This window comes from Pecten maximus, chromosome 8, assembly GCF_902652985.1.
Source record: "Pecten maximus chromosome 8, xPecMax1.1, whole genome shotgun sequence".
In the NCBI taxonomy this organism is placed as follows: Eukaryota; Metazoa; Mollusca; class Bivalvia; order Pectinida; family Pectinidae; genus Pecten; species Pecten maximus.
Genome location: NC_047022.1, coordinates 33,024,983 through 33,050,229, shown reverse-complemented (window position 1 = coordinate 33,050,229; position 25,247 = coordinate 33,024,983). Strand labels below are relative to the sequence as shown.

General features: G+C 35.7%; 1 protein-coding gene and 1 long non-coding RNA gene across 2 annotated transcripts in view; one reads left to right on the top strand and one right to left on the bottom strand.

Moving 5' to 3' along the window:
- The window catches only part of LOC117333252 (probable E3 ubiquitin-protein ligase HECTD4), a 67,800-nt gene extending 53,344 nt beyond the window's left edge, over positions 1 to 14,456 (top strand). The window contains 9 exon segments of the mRNA XM_033892466.1: positions 595 to 785; positions 1,164 to 1,430; positions 2,249 to 2,404; positions 6,346 to 6,509; positions 6,747 to 6,899; positions 7,237 to 7,355; positions 7,562 to 7,757; positions 7,878 to 8,097; positions 9,431 to 14,456. Coding sequence (XP_033748357.1) covers positions 595 to 785; positions 1,164 to 1,430; positions 2,249 to 2,404; positions 6,346 to 6,509; positions 6,747 to 6,899; positions 7,237 to 7,355; positions 7,562 to 7,757; positions 7,878 to 8,097; positions 9,431 to 9,567 — 1,603 coding nt within the window. The 3' untranslated portion in view covers positions 9,568 to 14,456.
- Positions 14,457 to 16,726: 2,270 nt separating this feature from the next.
- Positions 16,727 to 24,995, bottom strand: LOC117333251. The gene is made up of 3 exons (XR_004533860.1): positions 19,916 to 24,995; positions 18,179 to 19,525; positions 16,727 to 18,141 (listed from the first exon to the last, which is right to left on the bottom strand). It is a non-coding gene; the product is annotated as an uncharacterized LOC117333251 (long non-coding RNA).
- Between the last annotated feature and the right edge of the window lie 252 nt (positions 24,996 to 25,247).

Here is a 25,247-nt window from a genome sequence, read left to right as displayed (position 1 = left end):
GATGAATACCTCAATCAGAAAGTGTTTTGTTATGACAATAAACAATAAGATAAATTTCTAATTGGGCTTAATGCTTCTTCCAACTTTAATGCTTTTAAACTTAACAGCTTCTGACTCACATATCAGCAGTATGGTGTGTATATACTGGTGTATATTGAGCTGGATATCAACTATTTAACATTGATCCCTGTACAGATGTGCCTGCCTAAACACTAGCTGGTGTATATTGTATATAGTGATGTTTATATAAGCAAGAGAACTGAAATTTTTAAATATTTTTATATCAATCTCTGTACAGGTGTGCCTGCCTAAACACTAGCTGGTGTACAGTGTATATTGTATATAGTGATATATATATTTAAGTGAGAGAACTAATATTTTTTATTAATCTCTGGACAGGTGTGCCTGCCTAAACACTAGCTGGTGTATATTGTATATAGTGATGTATATATTTAAGTGAGAGAACTAATATTTTTTATATCAATCTCTGGACAGGTGTGCCTGCCTAGATACTAGCTGGTGTACAGTGTATATTGTATATAGTGATGTATATATAAGCGAGAGAACTAATATTTTTTATTAATCTCTGGACAGGTGTGCCTGCCTAGATACTAGCCAGGCCCAGCAGATGGCCTCTCAGTGGTCACTAGACATGGATGCGTCCCTGGTGCAGTACATCAACGCCTTCTGTAGGAAACTCTCGGTAGCACCCTCTCGTCTACATCCTCACGAAGTACAGTTATCAGAGTCTGATCTCAGTAGTGGCATGTATAGCTGTCTCCAAGGTATGTAAAATACTGTCCATATCCATATCTGATTATATAACAATGTAGACATAATTATGCAGTTAAATGCTGGTGGATTAATTAAAAAAAAATATAATATGTACTTAAATACTTTGTTATACTGGTATCGTAATGAAGGTAAAAATTAGATAAAAATCTAGAGTCCTTCCCATCGATGAGGGAGAAAAATATCCATGTGGTACTTTTTAGGCTGTAGAAATTTTTAAGATTTGACGGAGTGAAATCATGCATATTGGTACTATTGATACAATTTTTATTCTAATATTATCTTATTTTATGGATGCAGCTGTGCTTATATGAAAATATTTTGCACTATTCATATAGTCAAAACAAGCCGTAAACAATCCTTTGTTACAGGCGTTCCAGTAGAGAGTATTCGACTCAGGTTTGCTCTACTACAGTCCCTAAACAACACTCTGGAGACCTTCTTCCTTCCCTTGGTTGACCTCCGACCTGCTAACACCTGTAACCGCAGTACTGCTGCTCTCCTCTCCAAGGTCAGACACCTCATATTCTATGACTCCAAGGTCAACCTGATAAACCGCGTCCTAAATGCCACAACACAAAGGAAGCCTGATCAGGCGGCACCAGAAATTGTACTGGACCCCCTGGAAACATTCAGTGGTAGGAATTGACAGAGATAACAAAAGTGTAGAATCCAATTTATTAATTCTTAATATCTAAAATTACACACATTGATTTTGTTCTGTGTATTTTACTGAATTTCATTATTCTGTAAATGTTCATATTTAGCAGTAACAATACAGTAACTGAATGAATTAGCACTTTCATGCGAAAAGCATTCTGCTAAATAATTATTATGCTAATTACACATTCAATACACTATTTCTATAATACAAAAAATAATGTGTGTGCCAATTCTTCATTGCAATAATCTGTTAGATTCTAGTAATGTAGCGAATTTGGGTATGTCAGAATTACATTCTAGTAATGTAGAAAATTAGGGTGTGTCAGATTTACATTCTAGTAATGTAGAAAATTAGGGTGTGTCAGAATTAGATTCAAGTAATGTAGAAAATTAGGGTGTGTCAGAATTACATTCTAGTGATGTAGAAAATTAGGGTGTGTCAGAATTACATTCAAGTAATGTAGAAAATTAGGGTGTGTCAGAATTAGATTCTAGGAATGTCAGTAGAAAATTAGGGTGTGTCAGAATTAGATTCTAGTAATGTAGAGAATTTGGGTGTGTCAGAATTAGATTCTAGTAATGTCAGTAGAGAGTTTGGGTGTGTCAGAATTAGATTCTAGTAATGTAGAAAATTAGGGTGTGTCAGAATTAGATTCTAGTATTGTAGAAAATTAGGGTGTGTCAGAATTAGTATGTTTACAGAATATTAGTTTGTCGACATGTTCAATGAGAGGAGCATTCTTACCTTGATATTCGTACATTACAATGTCATTGTATTGCTGTATGATTTCAGGCGAGGAGAAGACATCTCTGTCTACATGGCTGTGTCAGGCCTTCAGACAACTATCCTCTGTACCATCTAGTCAGTTCTGTGTAAGGCTGGCCTGCGGGGGAGATCCCACCTATTCCTTCAATGTGAGGCTCACCGGGGAGGAGGTACATGGAACAAGTAAGTCAAAGTATTGTGGTATTTCCTTGCTTGACATCAACAGTTACAGATTTTCCTGTTCTAATCTGTAACCCAGGAGTTCAGTTAATTTTCATATCTCTCATTGAGAAAGGTAACTCTGATATGAGGAAATGATCTCCAACTGCAAGATGAAAAGTGTTTTGTGACTATGGATTGTTAAAGATATCTTGTAAATGAGGTGTTAAAGATATCTTGTAAATGAGGCTAGAAAGAGGTTTGTGATTGAGATTAGTAATAGAATTTGTTTCCCCTTTGAGGGTAAGATATATAGGGACTTCAGTGTTCAGGGCAAGATAGAAAAAAAGACGAAAAATGGCAACATGGAGAAAAAAGGGGCATCACATGACAAGCATGTTTTAATCTGGTGTGATTTTTTTTCTACCCAAATTAAGCTTGTCAACAAAGGATGTTCTGCAAAGATTGAAATTCCCTAATGCCACTCTCAAGAGTATCATAAGAGCACAGAATTGATTTTTGCCTCATCTTGAGGTGTTATATCAGTGGATTGGTTTACCCTCACCTTGAGGTGTTATATCAATGGATTGGTTTACTGTCACCTTGAGGTGTTAAATCAGTGGATTGGTTTACCCTCACCTTGAGGTGTTATATCAGTGGATTGGTTTACCCTCACCTTGAGGTGTTATATCAATGGATTGGTTTACCGTCACCTTGAGGTGTTAAATCAGTGGATTGGTTTACCCTCACCTTGAGGTGTTATATCAGTGGATTGGTTTACCCATACCCTCACCTTGAGGTGTTATATCAGTGGATTGGTTTACACATACCCTCACCTTGAGTTGTTATATCAGTGGATTGGTTTACCCATACCCTCACCTTGAGGTGTTATATCAGTGGATTGGTTTACCCATACCCTCACCTTGAGGTCTTATATCAGTGGATTGGTTTACCCTCACCTTGAGGTGTTATATCAGTGGATTGGTTTACCCATACCCTCACCTTGAGGTGTTATATCAGTGGATTGGTTTACCCATACCCTCACCTTGAGGTGTTATATCAGTGGATTGGTTTTACCCTCACCTTGAGGTGTTATATCAGTGGATTGGTTTACCCATACCCTCACCTTGAGGTGTTATATCAGTGGATTGGTTTACCCTCACCTTGAGGTGTTATATCAGTGGATTGGTTTACCCTCACCTTGAGGTGTTACCCATACCCTCATCTTGAGGTGTTATATCAGAGGATTGGTTTACCCATACCCTCACCTTGAGGTGTTATATCAGTGGATTGGTTTACCCATACCCTCATTTTGAGGTGTTATATCAGTGGATTGGTTTTACCCTCACCTTGAGGTGTTATATCAGTGGATTGGTTTACACATACCCTCATTTTGAGGTGTTATATCAGTGGATTGGTTTTACCCTCACCTTGAGGTGTTATATCAGTGGATTGGTTTACCCATACCCTAACCTTGAGGTGTTATATCAGTGGATTGGTTTTACCCTCACCTTGAGGTGTTATATCAGTGGATTGGTTTACCAATACCCTCACCTTGAGGTGTTATATCAGTGGATTGGTTTTACCCTCACCTTGAGGTGTTATATCAGTGGATTGGTTTACCCTCAACTTGAGGTGTTATATCAGTGGATTGGTTTACCCATACCCTCACCTTGAGGTGTAATATCAGAGGATTGGTTTACCCATACCCTCACCTTGAGGTGTTATATCAGTGGATTGGTTTACCCTCACCTTGAGGTGTTATATCAGTGGATTGGTTTACCCTCAACTTGAGGTGTTATATCAGTGGATTGGTTTACCCATACCCTCACCTTGAGGTGTAATATCAGAGGATTGGTTTACCCATACCCTCACCTTGAGGTGTTATATCAGTGGATTGGTTTACCCATACCCTCACCTTGAGGTGTTATATCAGTGGATTGGTTTACCCATACCCTCACCTTGAGGTGTTATATCAGTGGATTGGTTTACCCATACCCTCACCTTGAGTTGTTATATCAGTGGATTGGTTTACCCATACCCTCATTTTGAGGTGTTATATCAGTGGATAGGTTTACCCATACCCTCATCTTGAGGTGTTATATCAGTGGATAGGTTTACCCATACCCTCATCTTAATGTGTTATATCGGTGGATTTGTTTACCCATACCCTCACCTTGAGGTGTTATATCAGTGGATTGGTTTACCCATACCCTCACCTTGAGGTGTTATATCAGTGGATTGGTTTACCCATACCCTCACCTTGAGGTGTTATATCAGTGGATTGGTTTACCAATACCCTCACCTTGGGGTGTTATATCAGTGGATTGGTTTACCCTCACCTTGAGGTGTTATATCAGTGGATTGGTTTACCCTCACCTTGGGGTGTTATATCAGTGGATTGGTTTACCCATACCCACACCTTGAGGTGTTATATCAGTGAATTGGTTTACCCTCACCTTGAGGTGTTATATCAGTGGATTTGTTTACCCTCACCTTGAGGTGTTATATCAGTGGATTGGTTTTACCCTCACCTTGAGGTGTTATATCAGTGGATTGGTTTACCCATACCCTCACCTTGAGGTGTTATATCAGTGAATTTGTTTACCCTCACCTTGAGTTGTTATGTCAATGACTTGGTTTACCCATACCCTCACCTTGAGGTGTTATATCAGTGGATTGGTTTACCCATACCCTCACCTTGAGGTGTTATATCAGTGGATTGGTTTACCCATACCCTCACCTTGAGGTGTTATATCAGTGGATTGGTTTACCCATACCCTCACCTTGAGGTGTTATATCAGTGGATTGGTTTACCCATACCCTCACCTTGAGGTGTTATATCAGTGAATTGGTTTACCCTCACCTTGAGGTGTTATATCAGTGGATTTGTTTACCCTCACCTTGAGGTGTTATATCAGTGGATTGGTTTTACCCATACCCTCACCTTGAGGTGTTATATCAGTGGATTGGTTTACCCATACCCTCACCTTGAGGTGTTATATCAGTGGATTGGTTTACCCATACCCTCACCTTGAGGTGTTATATCAGTGGATTGGTTTTACCCATACCCTCACCTTGAGGTGTTATATCAGTGGATTGGTTTACCCATACCCTCACCTTGAGGTGTTATATCAGTGGATTGGTTTACCCATACCCTCACCTTGAGGTGTTATATCAGTGGATTGGTTTTACCCTCACCTTGAGGTGTTATATCTGTGGATTGGTTTACCCAGCCTGCAGAGTACCTGTGACTGTGAGGTGAGAAATCCTGTCAGAGTACCTGTGACTTTGCGGTGAGAAAGCCAATCAGAGTACCTGTGAGGTGAGTAAGCTGGTCTGAGTACCTGAGACTGTGAGGTGAGGAAGCCTGTCAGAGTACCTTTGACTCTGAGGTAAGAAGGCTTGTCAGAGTAGCTGTGAGGTGAGAAAGCTGGTCTGAGTACCTGTGACTGTGAGGTGAGAAAGCCTGTTGGAGTACCTGTGAGGTGAGAAAGCTGGTCTGAGTACCTGTGACTGCGAGGTGAGTAAGCTGATCTGAGTACCTGTTGCTGTGAGATGAGATATCCTGTCAGAGTACCTGTGAGGTGAGAAAGCTGGTCTGAGTACCTGTGACTGCGAGGTGAGTAAGCTGATCTGAGTACCTGTTGCTGTGAGATGAGATATCCTGTCAGAGTACCTGTGAGGTGAGAAAGCCTGTCAGAGTACCTGTGAGGTGAGAAAGCCTGTCGGAGTACCTGTGAATGTGAGGTGAGAAAGCCTGTCAGAGTACCTGTGAGGTGAGAAAGCCTGTCAGAGTACCTGTGAAGTGAGAAAGCCTGTCTGAGTACCTGTGACTGCGAGGTGAGAAAGCCTGTCAGAGTACCTGTGACTGTGAGGTGAGAAAGCCTGTCAGAGTACCTGTGACTGTGATTTGAGAAAGCTTGTCAGAGTACTCTGCTTGACTGTTTACACTTTGTTTTCAGGTGGGTCGTTCCGTCAGTTCCTGTCTCAGGTAGCAAAAGAATTACAAGGCTCACTGGTCCGGATGCTGGTGCCATGTAGTAGCAGTAACAACATGGGCAAACATATCCTTAAACCTGGCCCTATGACATTCCCAGAGGAGCGCCTTCTACAGTTCTTCGGACAGGTAGCACTTTGACTTATTGCTTTACATAATAACAGGCTTTTAGTTCAATTAGTCTTTAATGATAGACTGAGTTAATGAAACATGAAAGCTGACCCAGGGATGCTGGAATGAAATGTAAATTTAATAATATAAATATATATTTTTGGGTTTTTGCCATTAAAAAGATTTAAATCGATATGTCACAAATGTTTTGACATACTAGATATGGATATGCATCAAGTATAATTGTATTTGCAGTTACTTGGGATCACAATGAGGGCTGACATCCCCCTAGGAATGGACCTACTGAGTTGTTTCTGGAAGGTATTGGTGGGAGTAAACCTTGATCCAGTCACTGACCTCCAAGAAGCTGACCAAATAACCTACAACTATGTCAAGAAAATAGAAATGGTAAAATCATTTTCTGAACAATTATCACCATGTATATAATAAAAAAATGAAAAGGTTTCACAACTTTCATTCAACACAATCATTGCCTCTATTATATATGTTTTTTTTAGATGGAAATGATCTATTTAAATGCTAACACATTCACTATTCCTTCCATTTGAAATGATAATACAATGTATTTCTTAAAAAATTGAATATTCAAAGTTTTGAATGTGATTTCAACAGAGTTTACAGATATCTCAAAAAAAATTGTTAGTGATTTCAAGGCAGTTGAAGATGTAAGTAAAACTTCCAGATCTGGAGACTGATATCTGTTACAATCTTTTTCAACATGTAGTGCGAGTCTGAATCTGAACTCCAGACCTTGTGTGCAGATGTCTACCCAAGGTTTGTGTTCAACTCTCTGACAGGAGATGAGGTGGAGCTGGTGTCCAGGGGTAACAATATCATTGTATGGTAAGTGTGGGAGGTCAAGATATGATCTGTGGAGGTCAATATCGGATCTGACAGTAATATAAGAAATCAGTTTACAAAGGTTCTTATAAAGAAATATATATAGTATATAGTTTATAGTATCCTATATTAAATGCAATATACCTGTATGAAATGGAGAAAACATTGATAGAATTGAGAACACAATGTGTTATTTGTGTGTTATGTAGCTGGGAGAACAGACAGGAGTACTTGGATGCTATCCGATGCCTGAGGATGCAGGAGCTACAGTGTGATGAGAGAGTGCTTGCCCTCCACTGTGGTCTGGCCTCACTCATCCCTATACAGTTGGTTGCCCTCCTGTCTCCCCTCGATATGGAGATTCGTACCTGTGGAATGCCAGCTGTCGACCTCGACTTCCTCAAGGTAAAGTTCCTTCAGAAAGATCCATCTTTAATAAAATGCTTTGCCAATCATACCACAAATAATCTTCAGAATATTTACTCATATTTTGTTGAATTACTCTGATGATATTGTTGTCCCTAGGCTCACACGATGTACCAGGTTGGACTCATGGAGACAGACACCCATATAGAGTACTTTTGGAACACCCTGGAGGGTCTTAGTCCTGACGACCTGTGTCGCTTCATCAAGTTTGCATGCAACCAGGAAAGGATTCCCCAGACATGTCCCTGTAAAGAGGGTGGAGCCGACTCCACACATGTACCTCCATATCCTATGAAGATTGCTCCTCCAGATGGAGCAGGTATGTGTAACATTGAGTTGGTACCCTGATGAATGTATTCACGGGTGGTCGGGTGGCACAGTTTGCCTTTCACCAAGCTGAGGTGCCGGTTCACCTACCTAACCACGTGGGTTTTCTTCGGGTACTCCAGTTTCCTCCAACAGCAAGATTGTGACATGATTGTGCAAGCATGGTTTTCCTAACAACACCTATTTCAAACTTCTTCTCAAATTCCATCAGTGGGATTCAGAAATGATCCTGAGATAGTCTTGATCAAGTGTTGCTATTTTTCGGGTTGATCCAAATTCCAAGATGGCCACCATGGCCAACAGTGCCACTATACTCACTACAGAGAATGCATACTACAATAGTATAAGGATCTTTAATTTAGAGTCAGATGACCGTTAAGGCCCTTGGGCCTCTTGTCTAGCTAATTTAACAGTTTTTCTTTTCAAACAGTGTGATGTATGTACCTTTAAATTAATTGAAACCTTAGCCTGCCTTTGTGAAAATTCCTGTTTTAATAGAAAATACACCAGATGAAGTATAAAAATTAGCCAACTTCTAACATTACTTATACCTTCAAGAATGTACATACCGTATTTGACCTAATAAAGGTGCCTGTCCAAATAAGGGCGCCCCTACCTTTTTTCAAGGAAATACGTCTTTGACTGAGTGTCAAAATGGTGTTCAAAAGTAATAATTCATGTGAAATATTTTGCTACTTTAGGTGTTCAATTTTCTTCAGCAAATTCAGTAACTGGAACACATGTTTTCGCCACATTTTGTGTATTTCTACAGGCTACAGATGACATGTCAGTGCAAAGAGCACCCAAAACTAAACACACACACAAATAATAACTTACCATCTTTACTTCAAGATAAAGTAAAGACTTCATTCTTGTTGATAAATAACGTTTGTTCAGAACAGAAAGCTAGTAAAAGACATTGTAAATCAATTATTAGGTCAAAGAAAACGATGTCTGATATGATCTAGGAAATCACCTGTTTCTATAAATAGAACACAAAATAGTTCCATTTGAACATCAATGGTGGAACACACGTTCTCTGGTCTAAAGATCAGCTGGCATGGTTTACAAGTTTACAAAAGTATTCAAGTGATGTTTAAGCTTAATATATGATAATGAATAGATATCTTCATCTGGAATATTTTTATGACTGAATATTTTACCGTTTCCACAACCTTGGGTATTCTGCTATAAGGTACATAGTCTGTTTCATAAAACTTCAGAATAACTAATCTTAATAAGGGCGCCCCCACTGTCAATTACCCGCACCCTGCGCCCTTATTAGGTCAAATACGATATTAAAAACTCTTTCCTTTGTGTTGTAGGTTCACCAGACTCGCGCTACATACGAGTGGAGACATGTATGTTTATGATCAAACTACCCCAGTATTCCTCACAAGAAATCATGACACAGAGATTATTGTATGCGATAAACTGTCGCGAGGACCCACTCAGTGGTTGACCCCCTCCCACCCACACTTAGCTGCTAACATGTTATTTATTGTATGGTAGAATGTGCTATAGATACCCTGTTTGTATAGGTGTTTTATATAGAGGCGTGTATATCTGTTTCCTGAGAAATGTTGTAATACATATTTTATGAGAGTAATTAACATGAAATGGATAATTTCTGTCGGAGGAGAAAATGTTGGCATTCAGTGTTAACCACTGGTATGTTGAAAGTGATGATGAGAAAATATTTGTGTATGTAGGAAGTGATGACAAGATCTGTGTATGAAGAAAGTGATTACAAGACAGTGTACATCTTGTACTAACTGGTATATGAAAATTAAATGTTTGTTATGTGATGCAACATGTGCTGCAGATTGAAATGTATGACTGTGAGAATAAACTTGACCACTCAAAGTGGAGGCATTTAAAAGATGAGTCACGGAGACACAATGTGTCATTCTGTTACAGAATTATGTGGACATGTATGACAATAGCATTTTTTCTTACATTTCTTTTTATGCTTTAAACTGCTGTTTGTTATAAATATTTTGTTTGTTCTTGCTTTATTTGACTTTATTATTCTAAGACACTGGAATGTGAACTATTCCAGACTTTAAATATTTAAGATATGTATGTGCATTTAAAAATGGAAAAACATTCAATCATAATTCCTGTTCCCCGAGATCAAAACATTTGTACTCTAGATCACACCTGAATTTCTGGACTAATAAAGACTTCTATCAGAAGAACTGGACCCACTAGTCTGGTTTTCAAATTGTAAAAAATGTTAAAACACCACAATGTGTTAAAACAGTTATACAAATTCTTGTTTTAATCATTTTCTTGTTTCTTGAATTGAAATCCGGCTTTATTAGTCCTAGAAATCTGTGATTAAATTGATATTAAAGTGCAAGATCTGTAGTGATACATTGGTGGATTACTACCCGTTATAACCGTTACCGCGACGACTTATAATTAATATTAAGTAATAAGGAAGCTTTCTGTTTATCAAATAGAAGATGTACTCCATTAAAGAAGGCTACATGTCAGGTGCTGTGATTGTGAAAAACATAAATATTAAAGGAAAACATTTGTTTTAAATAAAACATGTCCGGTAATATTAACAGGAAACGTGATATATTAATGCTATTAATTTGTAATTTTGTATTGTTCCTGGTAAAATCAGTCACAATAGATTATAATACCTAACTCTTGGGATTTCACTCTATAACAACCTGTGTATAAACACTTGTGATGATTACACTCCATAACAGCCGTGTAATAACACTTGTGATGATTACACTCTATAACAGCCGTGTAATAACACTTGTGAGGATTACACTCCATAACAGCCCGTGTAATAACACTTGTGATGATTACACTCCATAACAGCCCGTGTAATAACACTTGTGATGATTACACTCCATAACAGCCCGTGTAATAACACTTGTGATGATTACACTCCATAACAATCCGTGTAATAACACTTGTGAGGATTACACTCCATAACAGCCCGTGTAATAACACTTGTGATGATTACACTCCATAACAGCCCGTGTAATAACACTTGTGATGATTACACTCCATAACAGTCTGTGTAATAACACTTGTGAGGATTACACTCCATAACAGCCTGTGTATTAACACTTGTCACGATTACACTCCATAACAGCCCGTGTAATAACACTTGTGATGATTACACTCCATAACAGCCTGTGTATTAACACTTGTGATGATTACACTCCATAACAGCCATGTATTAACACTTGTGATGATTACACTCCATAACAGCCCGTGTATAACACTTGTGATGATTACACTCCATAACAGCCCGTGTATTAACACTTGTGATGATTACACTCCATAACAGCCTGTGTATTACACTTGTGATGATTACACTCCATAACAGCCTGTGTATTAACACTTGTGATGATTACACTCCATAACAGCCTGTGTATTAACACTTGTGATGATTACACTCCATAACAGCCCGTGTATTAACACTTGTGATGATTACACTCCATAACAGCCTGTGTATTAACACTTGTGATGATTACACTCCATAACAGCCTGTGTATTACACTTGTGATGATTACACTCCATAACAGCCGTGTATTACACTTGTGATGATTACACTCCATAACAGCCCGTGTATAACACTTGTGAGGATTACACTCCATAACAGCCTGTGTATTAACACTTGTCACGATTACACTCCATAACAGCCTGTGTATTAACACTTGTGATGATTACACTCCATAACAGCCGTGTATTACACTTGTGATGATTACACTCCATAACAGCCCGTGTATTACACTTGTGATGATTACACTCCATAACAGCCTGTGTATTACACTTGTGAGGATTACACTTTTCATAACAGTCTGTGTATTACACTTGTGAGGATTACACTACATAACAGCCGTGTTTTAATACTTGTGATGATTACACTCCATAACAGCCCGTGTATTAACACTTGTGATGATTACACTCCATAACAGCCCGTGTATTACACTTGTGATGATTACACTCCATAACAGCCCGTGTATTAACACTTGTGATGATTACACTCCATAACAGCCCGTGTATTAACACTTGTGATGATTACACTCCATAACAGCCCGTGTATTAACACTTGTGATGATTACACTCCATAACAGCCTGTGTATTAACACTTGTGATGATTACACTCCATAACAGTCTGTGTAATAACACTTGTGATGATTACACTCCATAACAGCCTGTGTAATAACACTTGTGAGGATTACACTCCATAACAGCCTGCACAAAGATAATACATAACGGTGTGGTTTATGTCAAAAATGGTGTACCATATATATGTATATGAATTTAATCGAAATAAGATATTAAATTAGGTATAAGAATCTTAAACCAATTGGCCATATGGAATGTAAACAACTTGTTCAATACTTTCATATGCCACTTGTCTAAAGGTTCATGGCAAATCAAATTACTACATTTGTTAAATTCCATGCGACATAACCACTCGAGTAAAAGCCTCTATACCCATATTAAGTATGTTTTGTATATATAGTACAAAAATTACTCGAGTGTTTTACCAACTCATTATGATGTTTATGTAGTGAGTAAGGACTTTATTGGGCTATTAGAAGTCTATGTATACAAGACTTATAAACAAGATAAATATCATTTTTTCTAATTCAATGTTGACATTACGAGACTCCTGTATGGGACTGACTGACCATTACAATTGGACATTCTGTTATAAGATGATTAAACCTGGTGTATTACTAAAAAATTAGTCCGCTTACTATTGGGCAAATATGTTTATTAATGTATTATTTATTAAGTCACAGAATGTCATGTGATCTGACCTCGGCCTGTTCAACTGAAAGGATATATCAACATAATTAAACCATTACCCTGAGTGGGAAGACATACTTCCTAAACTTTGTGCTATTTATAAGGTTTATTTTGGGCCCAGTGCTGTAGTTTATTAATTTGGTTGGCTGAACACAATAGTATGTTGTGATGTGGTTGATTGAACACAAAGGTATGTTGTATTATATCATTAGACGTATATTATGATTAGTTCTGTGTTCACACATTATGGTGTTGTGAAATATTAAGAATTATACTGATATGTTAGAATTAATTTATTTGTATAATAAATTCAGTGAAGGGAGATCACTCTATTTATATTACATTATTTGCATTATTATGAAGTTGTTTGCACTGCCAAGTTGGCATTGCTGTGGAAGTTAAAAGTAAGATGGGGTTAGCACTAAGCACCAATATTTTATTTAGACGTTACTGTTAAAAACACCTTTTTTTTTTTTTTATTGAATTTGACAATTGGTGTTATAAAAAGTATTTTATTTGAGTTATCTCTTCAACTTATCTTTACATGACTTCTGATGTCCTAATTTAATGCCCAGATGAATTATGTTCTGTATACCTTCAATGCTAAGTAAATACAGTATTACATTGTGAATACCTCAAAGTGTCTGCAGTGCATCATGTTTACATAAAGATCTTTGTTATTTTTTATTAAGACATTTTTGACTAGACTCAAATTTCCTTTTCTTAAAAAACATGTCAAAGAGCATACAGAACATAACTCACATGGGATTGCATTTACATTTCTTGCTCATGATTGCATTTACAAGCTTTGCATTTCTATGATATGTATACACATAATTTCACTTCAACAGATTATTTTGATATTCGGGGAAGCAACCAAAAGTCAGTTGTCTTTACTGATATCGGGAGACAGTCTGACAACCCAAAATCAGTTGTTTTTACCGATATCAAGGGAGATGACTGCAGATCACTTTTTTTTCATTGGTATTAGGGGAGGTTACTATAGATCAGTTGTCTTAACTGGTATTGAGAGATAACTACTGATCAGTTTTCTTTCTGATATCAGAAGAGGTAACAATATATCAGTTGTCTTTACTGGTATGAGGGGAGATAACTACTGATCAGTATCTTTCTTATATCAGGGGAGGTAACTACATATAAGTTTCATTATCAGTATAAAGGGAGGTAACTACAGGTCGATTTTCTTTCTGATATGGGGGGTGTAAGTTTACAGGTCAGTGAACTTTCTGATATAAGGGGAGGTAACTAAATGTCAGCTTCATTTATCAGTATAAGGGGAGGTAGCAACATTGAAGTTTTCTTTCTGATACTACATATCAGTTTTCTTCATTGGTATCGGGAAGTAACTACGGATCAGTTTTCTTTTCTGATATTGGGGAGATTACTACTGATCAGTTTTCTTTACCAATATCAGGGGAGGTAACTAGACGGTATTTAATTTCTGTCTTTTATACCTGTACTTTAACTCCCAAATTATTGTTGTCATTGTAATGCATTGCCATTATCAAAAGGTATTAAATATCTTACAACTTGTATAATTGTTTATATTTTATTCCAACATTCTATTATTGTGTTTTAATATATTGATACCTCCAGCAATCCCATTAAACAAATTGTAAATACATAGTGTTTATTTTACAGGCTTTAAACATGTTCCTCCAGCAGACATATGCAAAAATACAAATCACGACAAATAACATAGGTTAAGTACGTCGCCTTGTTTTACTTCTATAACAGGTCCTATTCTTCAGTGTATATATAATTTACAGGGGCTTTCATTTTTAGAGCAAAATCATTCCATTCTTAAATGATTTCTGGCTAAAAAGTTATTAGGCAGAATATGTTGTGGGAGCCTATATCTATATTTTCTTATTCACACAGCTTTGTGTGATCCTGAGGTAATGTTAACAGATAGCTATCAAACTATATACAGTCAACCTCTATTTACGACTGGACCCAACATATGAATAACTTACACAATGAATTGTTTAAAACCGTTGTCAACAGTTGTATGGTTAATCTGGTAACCTACAATATTTGTCCGTGACTACGGACAATCCTTCAGTTGTAAACATTGAGATTTCAGTCTGTCTTACTACAATTTCATGTCCCTGTCAATATCGACAATCCTTTGTTGTAAACATTGAGATTTCAGTCTGTCTTACTACAATTTCATGTCCCTGTCAATATCGACAATCCTTCTGTTGTAAACATTGAGATTTCAGTCTGTCTTACTACAATTTCATTAGAACGAATATTCATGCCCTGCGTACACTGCTCTCGGTCCGACGATGACCATCTGTCAGAAATTGTCCGTCCGTCATCCAGAGCTACGTTATCGCAGCTACAATTTCATGTCCTGACTACTGACAATCCTGTTGTAAACATAGAGAGTACAATCTATCTTGATATCGTCCTGTTAGTGTAAAATTTCCTGTCGACTAGTGGTAGGGCAAGTTTGAGTCTTAGTTTTCCATTTCTCCTTTCTGTTACAGATTTGTTAAGATTAAGACGCTATGTTGGAGCAGTATAGCTTAGGTTAATTTTCTTCTGAATCTGAAGATATTATTGAAGAGGATCACTGTAATTTCGCCTTGTAGCAATTCCGCTTTGGTCTTCTGGAATTATGAAACTCTCCCCTTACTTTGAATATGTGTTCAACAGTACATGTAAGTACAAATTAACCTTCAGAACTGACAATACAATATAGATTGAAAAACACAAACACAAGACTATTTTGAGGTAATTTAATCATATGAAAGTATAGTGTGACATCATCAGACAGAAGATAAACAATGATGGGTCCCGTCTTTTACAACAACAGGAATGGTGGAAATTGGTCCGAAGGTTTTGGTGTAAACACAGGGAAAGGCTTGTTGTATACAATGATCATGGTGCCTCTTGGGTCTTCAACATAAGACAAGAAAATACACTGACTAAATACATGTAGCGAGTGTCTAATGTATTTAGATCTATACACAACAGTGGTATTTATCTGACAATGTAATTCTAGTGTTAAACAATACACATGTAAATCAATGCACCAGTACACATACGAAGTGTGATATACATGACATTAATGTATACCATATCTAACATATATACATGTTTCTAATGTCACTGGTACCTAGTGTGTAATGTCATTAATGTCATCATAAATGACACACATCTGAAGATGTCTTTGGTAGTGTATACCGTACGTGAAGTACAGGCTACACATCTGAAGATGTTTGGGGTACTGTATACTGTATGTGAGGTACAGGCTACAAATCTGAAGATGTTTGGGGTATGTAAGATACAGTTTAAAGATCTAAAGAGGCCTGGGGTACTTAGTTCGTCAATGTGACTATAAATGATGTTAACTGCCACAGGGTATGTAATATATCACATGTCAACTGATGAACAATTCATTATTCTAATCTTCTTTTGTCGGAACCAATTCTTTTCTCACAGTTTGAAATTTATATATCTTAATAAATATGAGATATCAGTATGCATCCTTATCGTAAAATTAAAGGCACAATCAATGTCTGACTTCCCAGACTTGAGAGTTGTAGGACAACATGATACAGGTAAGCATGTGAGCTAGTGAAAACAAGTGCAATCAATGATTGCTAAAGCTCACCGGCGGTAGCAATCACACCATGCATTCATTTTTTATGTATGTATAAGCATGTCATTTTGAAATTGTATGTCACATAATATCGCTCCTAGACCTCTAATGGATGTATAAACCAAATAAGAAGGGTGTGGACTTACAAGCTTTCCAAAAGCTAGCCAAAAAAATTAAGTCCACTAAGTTGAACTTAGAAGCTTTCTAAAAACTGATCCCAAAAACTTTAAAGTGGATTTTGGTGCTAAGTTTAAAGTGAATTTTGGTGCTAAAAAAGTTAAGTCCACAAAATGGTAAAATACGACAATATCACTATTTTTTTCAGCATGATTTTGCCATAACATCATTTCTAGACCTCTAATGAATGTATAAACCAAATTAGAAGGGTGTGAGTTGTATACTTTTGGACTTAGAAGCTTTCCAAAAACTGATCCCAAAAACTTCAAAGTGGGGTGGGACGCCGACGCCGAAGCCGCGGGTACAGCATTAGCTCACGGTTACTCGTAACCGGTGAGGTAAAAATGAAAGATTTCCAAACCACCTTAGATATTCACGTAAGTAGATCTACATACAGTAATATAAGTATTTACTCTTCAAGATTGTGTCGGAAACAAACAAAACAAATAGCTGCTAAAAGTGCTGCATCATTAATAGTGCAGTGATATATTTTGTGAGTAATTACAAATAAAATATCCTTAACTGTTGTGTCAGATTTTCATCATTTCCATAAAAGATCTTGCTGTTCAAAAGTTTCAAATGCACCAAAATATTTTAAGATTTTCTCCAAGAGGGTCTATTTCACTACCAAAGCCTCTATCCCCTCAGATTTCCTTCCAAACAACCCCTCTATTTGATGAAGAATAATGATAACTGGCCTCATTTCATTCTCAAAGAACTAGAATTGGGTTTATTAACTCACGAATTTGAGTCTAACCATGAAAGGCTTCCAATGCAAATGCGAACACAAAAGTTAATTTATACAAGAAAATGAAACAAAAATTATCCTAGATAACACAACATCGACTTGGTTACTATAAACTTGATACACGACGACAAGCCATAATGGTCTCAATGATGATATGGAGTATATATAGTGATAATAGTACGGTTTATAAACAGTTGTGATACTTTGACATCACAACCGACAGGTCACTGGGTATATATAGATCAGGATAGAGAACTGTGATCCCTAGGAAGATTCTCTACAAAAGCAAGTACTTTATCATGTCTTATTCTACCCAGTTGAAAACCAAACATATCTGTTAAGGTGGACCATGGTGATTTACACTTTAAAGATTTCTAAGCTGCATATTATATATAGTCTCAACGGATGTTATCAGAATATTTCTAAGAATATTTCTAATCTGTTTAAATATGCCGCATGGGAACATCAGGTTTTTCTTGTCAAAATATGATGAAGACTGCCACATTGCAACACCAGTTTGTCCAGATCCGTTGTGGATATCAAATGGTAACACTAATTTGACCAATCAGTTGATGATGCCACATGACAACACCAGTTTGTCCAGACCTGTCGATGCCACATGACAACACCAGTTTGTCCAGACCTGTTGATGCCACATGACAACACCAGTTTGTCCAGACCTGTTGATGCCACATGACAACACCAGTTTGTCCAGACCTGCTGATGCCACATGACATCAGTTTGACCACATCAGTCAAGATCTGTTGATGCCATAAAGAAGTTGAAATTAGCAGGTACAGCAAATGACCGTCTGCTTGACAGGTGGCTTTAAGAAAGGCAGCAAGAGACACCACATGTGGTGATGCGGAGGTGATAAAACATGTGGCAGTTCTATCCTTCATAGGAAGCTATAATAATAGATAAATGCAGTTGTACAGTAGTCGGACACATACAGTATTATACAGCAAATCCAGTAACAAAATATCACAGTATTGTACGATAACAGAACGACAACAGCAGTATCATTACATACCAGTAGCAATCGCTTATCTTCTCTATATTGATAATATGATTGTTAGGTGTTCTCAAAATGTCTTCTAACCATATGTACAGTAAAATAAATGACACAATCAATCTAATGAATTTTAATTTATAAAATTCGTTTTATAAATCATTTGTAAGAAAATCATTAACATGTTGGACATGTAACATCAGAATCCTGATTTATGCCCTGGACAACTGATGTCAATTTTGGCCTGAAGTTTTAAAGGAGGCTATATTCAAAGGTATAGTCTAACAAAACATTAAAGAATATTGAGAAAGCCAAATTGAATGCAGTGTTTGTTATTTAAAAGTATCAGGTTAATATTCAATCATAAGCCATCTTAACTAGGACGTGTTTAGGTACCCACAGGTTGGCTTGGTGGTACAGTGGTAAATTTACTCGCCAGCAAGGCAACTGGGTTTGATTTTTAGATCAGATGTTGGAAGTAATGGAGGGAACCTCCATGACTCCTCACATGTTTCCATCAAAGAGTGATAAGTATAAGATGATATGGATAAATTGTTCTGTTGTAAAGTTTCTAGTTTAGATTTACAAAACAGTGAGTCTGGTCAGACCTATCAAGAAGATCAGAAGTTAGTGGTTTACATATTCATTTACAATGATAGTTACGAATCACAAAGTGTATAATAATATATTACAACTTGGTATTTACAAACAATAATACATAAAGCTAGGTACTTAGAATACTGCAGTAACAACTACCCACTGTATAAAATCAACCCATACATAGTACATGTACTACATTATACTCTTAAACAACATTACATAATACAAAGCATAGCTATATGTAACAAAGTATTACATTGTATATAGTATGCTCTGTCATAACTGATACAGTGTATCACATAGTATAAAATACAATGTTTCACACTTGCTACAGTGTATTACATTGTATATAGTAAACTGTGTCATACCTGTTACAGTGTATTACATTGTATATAGTACTTTGTGAGACACCTGTTAGTGTATAACATTGTATATAGTACTTTGTGAGACACCTGTTACAGTGTATAACATTGTATATTACAGTGTATAACATTGTATACAGTACTTTGTGAGACACCTGTTACAGTGTATAACATTGTATATAGTACTTTGTGAGACACCTGTTACAGTGTACATGTATAACATTGTACATTACAGTGTATAACATTGTATACAGTACTTTGTGAGACACTGTTACAGTGTATAACATTGTATATTACAGTGTATAACATTGTATACAGTACTTTGTGAGACACTGTTCGTGTATAACATTGTATATTAGTGTATTACATTGTATATAGTACTTTGTGAGACACCTGTTACAGTGTATAACATTGTATATTACAGTGTATTACATTGTATATTACAGTGTATTACATTGTATATAGTACTTTGTGAGAAACCTGTTACAGTGTATTACATTGTATATAGTACTTTGTGAGACACCTGTTACAGTGTATTACATTGCAGTCTTGAATAGTATTGATTGAATACACTATCACACACCAACAGTGTAAGCATTTTATGCTTAAACAATGGTACATTTACAATACAATACATTCCACACATTTATCATGCCATATCATACTGTATTTTACATAAGCCACACAGTATTTATAATGTTTTCACATTGTATCAATATGTGAAATGTTTTCCCATATTATACATTGTATCAATTTGTAATGTTTCCCATAAAATTAACCTTAAAACAAGGTTAAAACTGTATAATAAATAGGCTACATTAACATGACCCTTATGAACAGTACACATACTTTCTTGGGTATATCATTTCATAGTCTACTAAAACAGAATCATAGACTTCATCATTCTGATCAGTCATCTAGATCAGCCAGAATTCCAAAGCCTGAAATGATTGTTTGATGTTTAGAGGACACATCTCTGTATACTATTATCACGTTTCCTTGTACATTATATAGGAAGGCTATCACAAGTTCCATTATCCTCATTTTCATGGTACAGAGATCTTGATCATATATAGGCACATTCAAACAGGTTTCTCGCTTCTTACTGTTTGTTTCACGAATCTGTCATATGAAACAAAACTGCATAATTAATTATTGGTCAAAGACAAGTGATTGACAGTACACAAAGCATAAGCTTGTATTCCTCCCTATTCCAGGAGAGCTAGTGTGTTATTACAAAGCATGCAGGTCAAGCTGTAGAGGTGAGGAACACATAATCCTGTTAACTAAAGAACACCTACTTTACAACTGTAATATATTAATTTTGTATGATGTGTCAATCTTATTGATTTATAACTCATAACTCATGATCAATATACTCTGTCAGTATTAACCATTTAACATTACAGTATTGATCAAAACGTTTTTTCGTACTTTAACTTTATTGATCAACTCCAGGTCTTTATACATTATATGGCAGATGTTCACACAGTGACCTTCATTTTAAACATGTTGATGAAATGATTTACATTTAAAAAAAATATCAATAACTAAAGCTACTTTTAATTGGAAAATAAAGCACCAATTATATCAATATTACAATAGCACTGTATAATGTCTTGCGCATTGCCTGCTGAGCACCAGAAAGCCGACAAAGATCAAAATGCCCTATTTTTAAAAAGTAAAATATACATATACTTAGTTGATAGCCTTTCCGACTGATATATATCTAGTAACTTGAATAGTATGTAGTTTCATCCCTATCAGCTTACCTGTATACCTGGCTACCAATACCTGATACCTGATAAATAAAAGCGAGAATTGTGAGAAGTTTTAAGCTTGATGAGTTACGATATTATGTTGTATGACTAGTATGTTATTTGTTTGTAAAAGCTGGAAATTAGTTTATCATATAACTGTCATGTTCTACCATTTAATACGGCTAAGTCATAAATATTGTTAAAGGCAATTGTGTAATAATACCTATTGTGATGTCATAAATAATTCATGACATCACAATAATCCTTTGACATCACACAATTTTGTCTCTGCAGAGGAAAGCAAACGGTTGAAGCTCGACTCTCTTATACAGAAATTAATTTGACAGTTTTCACATTTACACATTAACAGAACCTTACACTCATGACTATGTCATACGGAATTTATTACCATAAATGAGTTCCATAATTTAGTATGTCACAAGTCTTAAAATATAATTTGCATAAATATGAGTTAAGTGATAAACAGAATCTTACACTCGTAGTTATGTAATAGAGAATTTATCAAACTCATTCTTATAGTATATGCCATTCACCTGAAAGCTCATTACATACCAAATTATTAAACTTGTTACATATAAAGTATGTATATGCCACTTGCCTGAAGGCTCATTACATACCAAATTATTAAACTTGTTAAATAAATTTGATATGACATAGCTACGAGTGTAAGATCCTTTATTACACCTACTACTGTGCTATTTTTGTAATGTAGATACACAGTACTGTAAGGTCATGGTTACATACACCCACGTGAAAGAAGTATTGTAGAGAGCCCCTAGGGGACATTTATTAATGATTTTGACATATAGATTACAGGCAATACGCAAGAAATTAAGATAATGACTATTTGTACTAAGCTTTTTCAAATATTATATTACCAAATGCATTTAGAGTTAACTAATTTTAGCTCACAAATCAATAAATACATTTTTATACTAGAACTATACGTAAAGGTAACATTATGTCTCTAGTACATTTCATACTTTGGCCTTTGTTTAGAGATGACATTGTCTGAGATCAGCATGTATAATGGTATATGTTCCTACATCCACAGTTATAGGACTCTGTCTGCTTACTATCTTGTTAACCTCAAACCATATTTTGAAATTCAGTTTTCTGATAAATACACCTGGAAGTTTTGTGTATCAGTATATTAACTGAGCATTTCAAAATTCTATAGAGCATATTTCATAAACACTTAATATATTTTTATAGTCATGAAAATAAAGTTTTCATATCTGCAAAACTAATATAGACCAAGTCTGGAACTCATAGGACAGAGAGCCTCATTGTTTATGAAATACATGAATTGTTTAGCCTGTCTCTAGTGTGTCCTTTCCTATTGCAGAGTTATCTTCTCTTGTGAGCAAGTAGAGATTGTAAGGTCATTAGTTTGTACGAGAAAATTACATTTTTTCTCACAAATTCATGACGGTACTCTCACAAACAAATGACCTAACAATCAATACCAGTTCACAAGAGCAGATAACTCTGCATAGGGAAAAGATGAAATAACACACACATCCCATCCCAGTCCCATCCAATTTAATACTTTAGCTATATAATATATAAATATAAAAGTGCCCTAAATTAAGTACAATAATATTATAGCACTGTATCTTTTGGATAGACTTTATGATTTGAGGAATGCAGGATTAAAGTGGTCTAATGGTGAGGGATTCCAGTAACACAACCAGCAAAGGCAGGGTATTCTACATTTAACATGCTTCTCCACAGTATAAGTAAGCACCACAACAACACATTTACTAGTCCCCTCCCTTCTTCCATATTGCACTCAAGTAAGTGTTTATTAACATTTTACAATATATCTTTCTTCATTATTCAGACAACTTACATGCTACAGTTAAGTTTATTTTTATCTATCAGTGTATACAGATACAAGTTTTATATTTTTGTAGCAAAATGAAGATAATATAAATATTGCCCTACATATCTAGCCGTTCTGTAGGTGTAAAAAGGCCACAATTTCATTAAAATTCAAAGGCTTTTCTAAAGAAGTATATCTACATACCGGACAAAACACTATCATAGAGCTCCTAGTAAAAAGTATATCCAAATGTTACCAGTAATCACTGTGAACACTTCCTGCAGCTGAAATTGTTTTTTGTTATGTTTCAATCAAATTCAAATTATGCAAATTCCTAATAAGACTTACTACTTTTACCCATGTTATCATACATATTAAGTCCCTCAGAAAAAAAAGAAAAAAGTCCCTCAGTGAAGGACCTCCCAGTAAAAGTGTAATAAAACTTTCCATGTATACCGTATAAGTAGCAACATAAATATAGGGAAAGCAAGCGTGCACCAGTACAATGTAAGTAATATGCTCTAGATTCTAGTCAAGCTTATTAGCTACTGTTTGTATAACAATTTTGATGCCATCAGATTTAAGCATCTTTTCGAAGTCAAACAGATGAGCATGATGATAAATTTGGCACCGATACTACTATTATAGAGAAACTGATATAAGAGCAGTCATAGTTTAGGATAATATTTATTGTTCTTGGCATGAAAAGCACTACATCTGTTAATTAGAATATACACCTACAGTACTTTGTTTTATCGGGGTATAACAAACTAGTGATATGTGTGAGGATAGATAACTAGATATGGCGAGGGATATGTAAACTTCGACAGAAAGTCCTTTACTACAATACCTTTTTATATCCAAATGGATGATCAGTGAAAATAATGAAATATAACTTACCAGGTGTATGATAACACAATATTTTTTTTCCCCTTTTAATTCAAGTAAAAGTGAAAATGTTTGAAGTGTTATAATATTCAAAGAGTGATTAAATCTATTTGACATCGTTAGTAATTCATACTATTTTATAAATCATAAACATGGGTTGAATTGAAACTTTGATTTAACTTTTTTGACAATATCTATCTATCTTAGAAAATCAAATTAAATTTTTTTTGATAATTGTTTACTTTCACAGTTTGATATCATGCAGAAAACATAAACAGCACTTATAAGGTCATGAAAGGTCACAAAAGGTCACAGGGATCACTGACACAACGGAAATTTATCACAAATAATGTAATTACATCTAGATCTCGCACAGGAACACATGATTCATTACAAAATCAAAAAAATAAAGTCAGCTTTCTTCAGACGTAATCAATTTTTTCAGTGATATGACATAAAAATATACAATAATTCATTTCATGATTCACAATAATATAATTAAAATCACATGTATTAGTGTCAATGACAGCATCAGCTATAACCATCATGTCTACAATAACAGGCAAACAATTATAGCACCTACAAGCAGCATTCACATCCTCTATTAACACCTTCATCTAAATCCAACCAATCACGACCTTTCTTATTGTTTAAACCAACTAATGAAAGCCCTTGTTACATCCATTGATTCAATAGTACTAAGAGTTTTATTGGTTGGTTTCAGATCTACAACTTTGCACATCAATGCAACTAAGAACAACACTGACCTTGGAAAATATAACTGGTTTTAAAGGGAAATTTTCGATTCAAATGACAAACAACTAAAATCTTTTGCTATGAAGAATGATTACTCTTTGTTCATGGAATGTTAAATTATTCTATCAAATTTATAGTTGTTGCTTTCTGTATTTAGAAACAACAAATTTATCCACAATTACAGGGGCTTTCATGTAATCTTGGCTACAATGAAATAAAACAAGAGGCCCATGGGCCTTAACGGTCACCTGAAATTTGAAATATTTCAGTTAATTTAATTGACCTTTTTTAGCCCTGCCCATCAGCCCCTAGGGGTCAGTCAGGGCCAACATGTGTATACCATTAAGCTGTCATCCAATGCTGATAATGTTAAGAAGATTAGAATGAATTTCAATAGAAATCAAACAAATCATAGTCAAAAATGTGATTTCCCTATATAAACTTTCGTAAAATTTACCCCCTCCCAAGGGGCAAACTTGTGATCCCAGGGTCATGAAATTCATAAATTTAGTAAAGCACCATAAGACTCTTCCATCTATGAAGAGTATTTGATTCCATC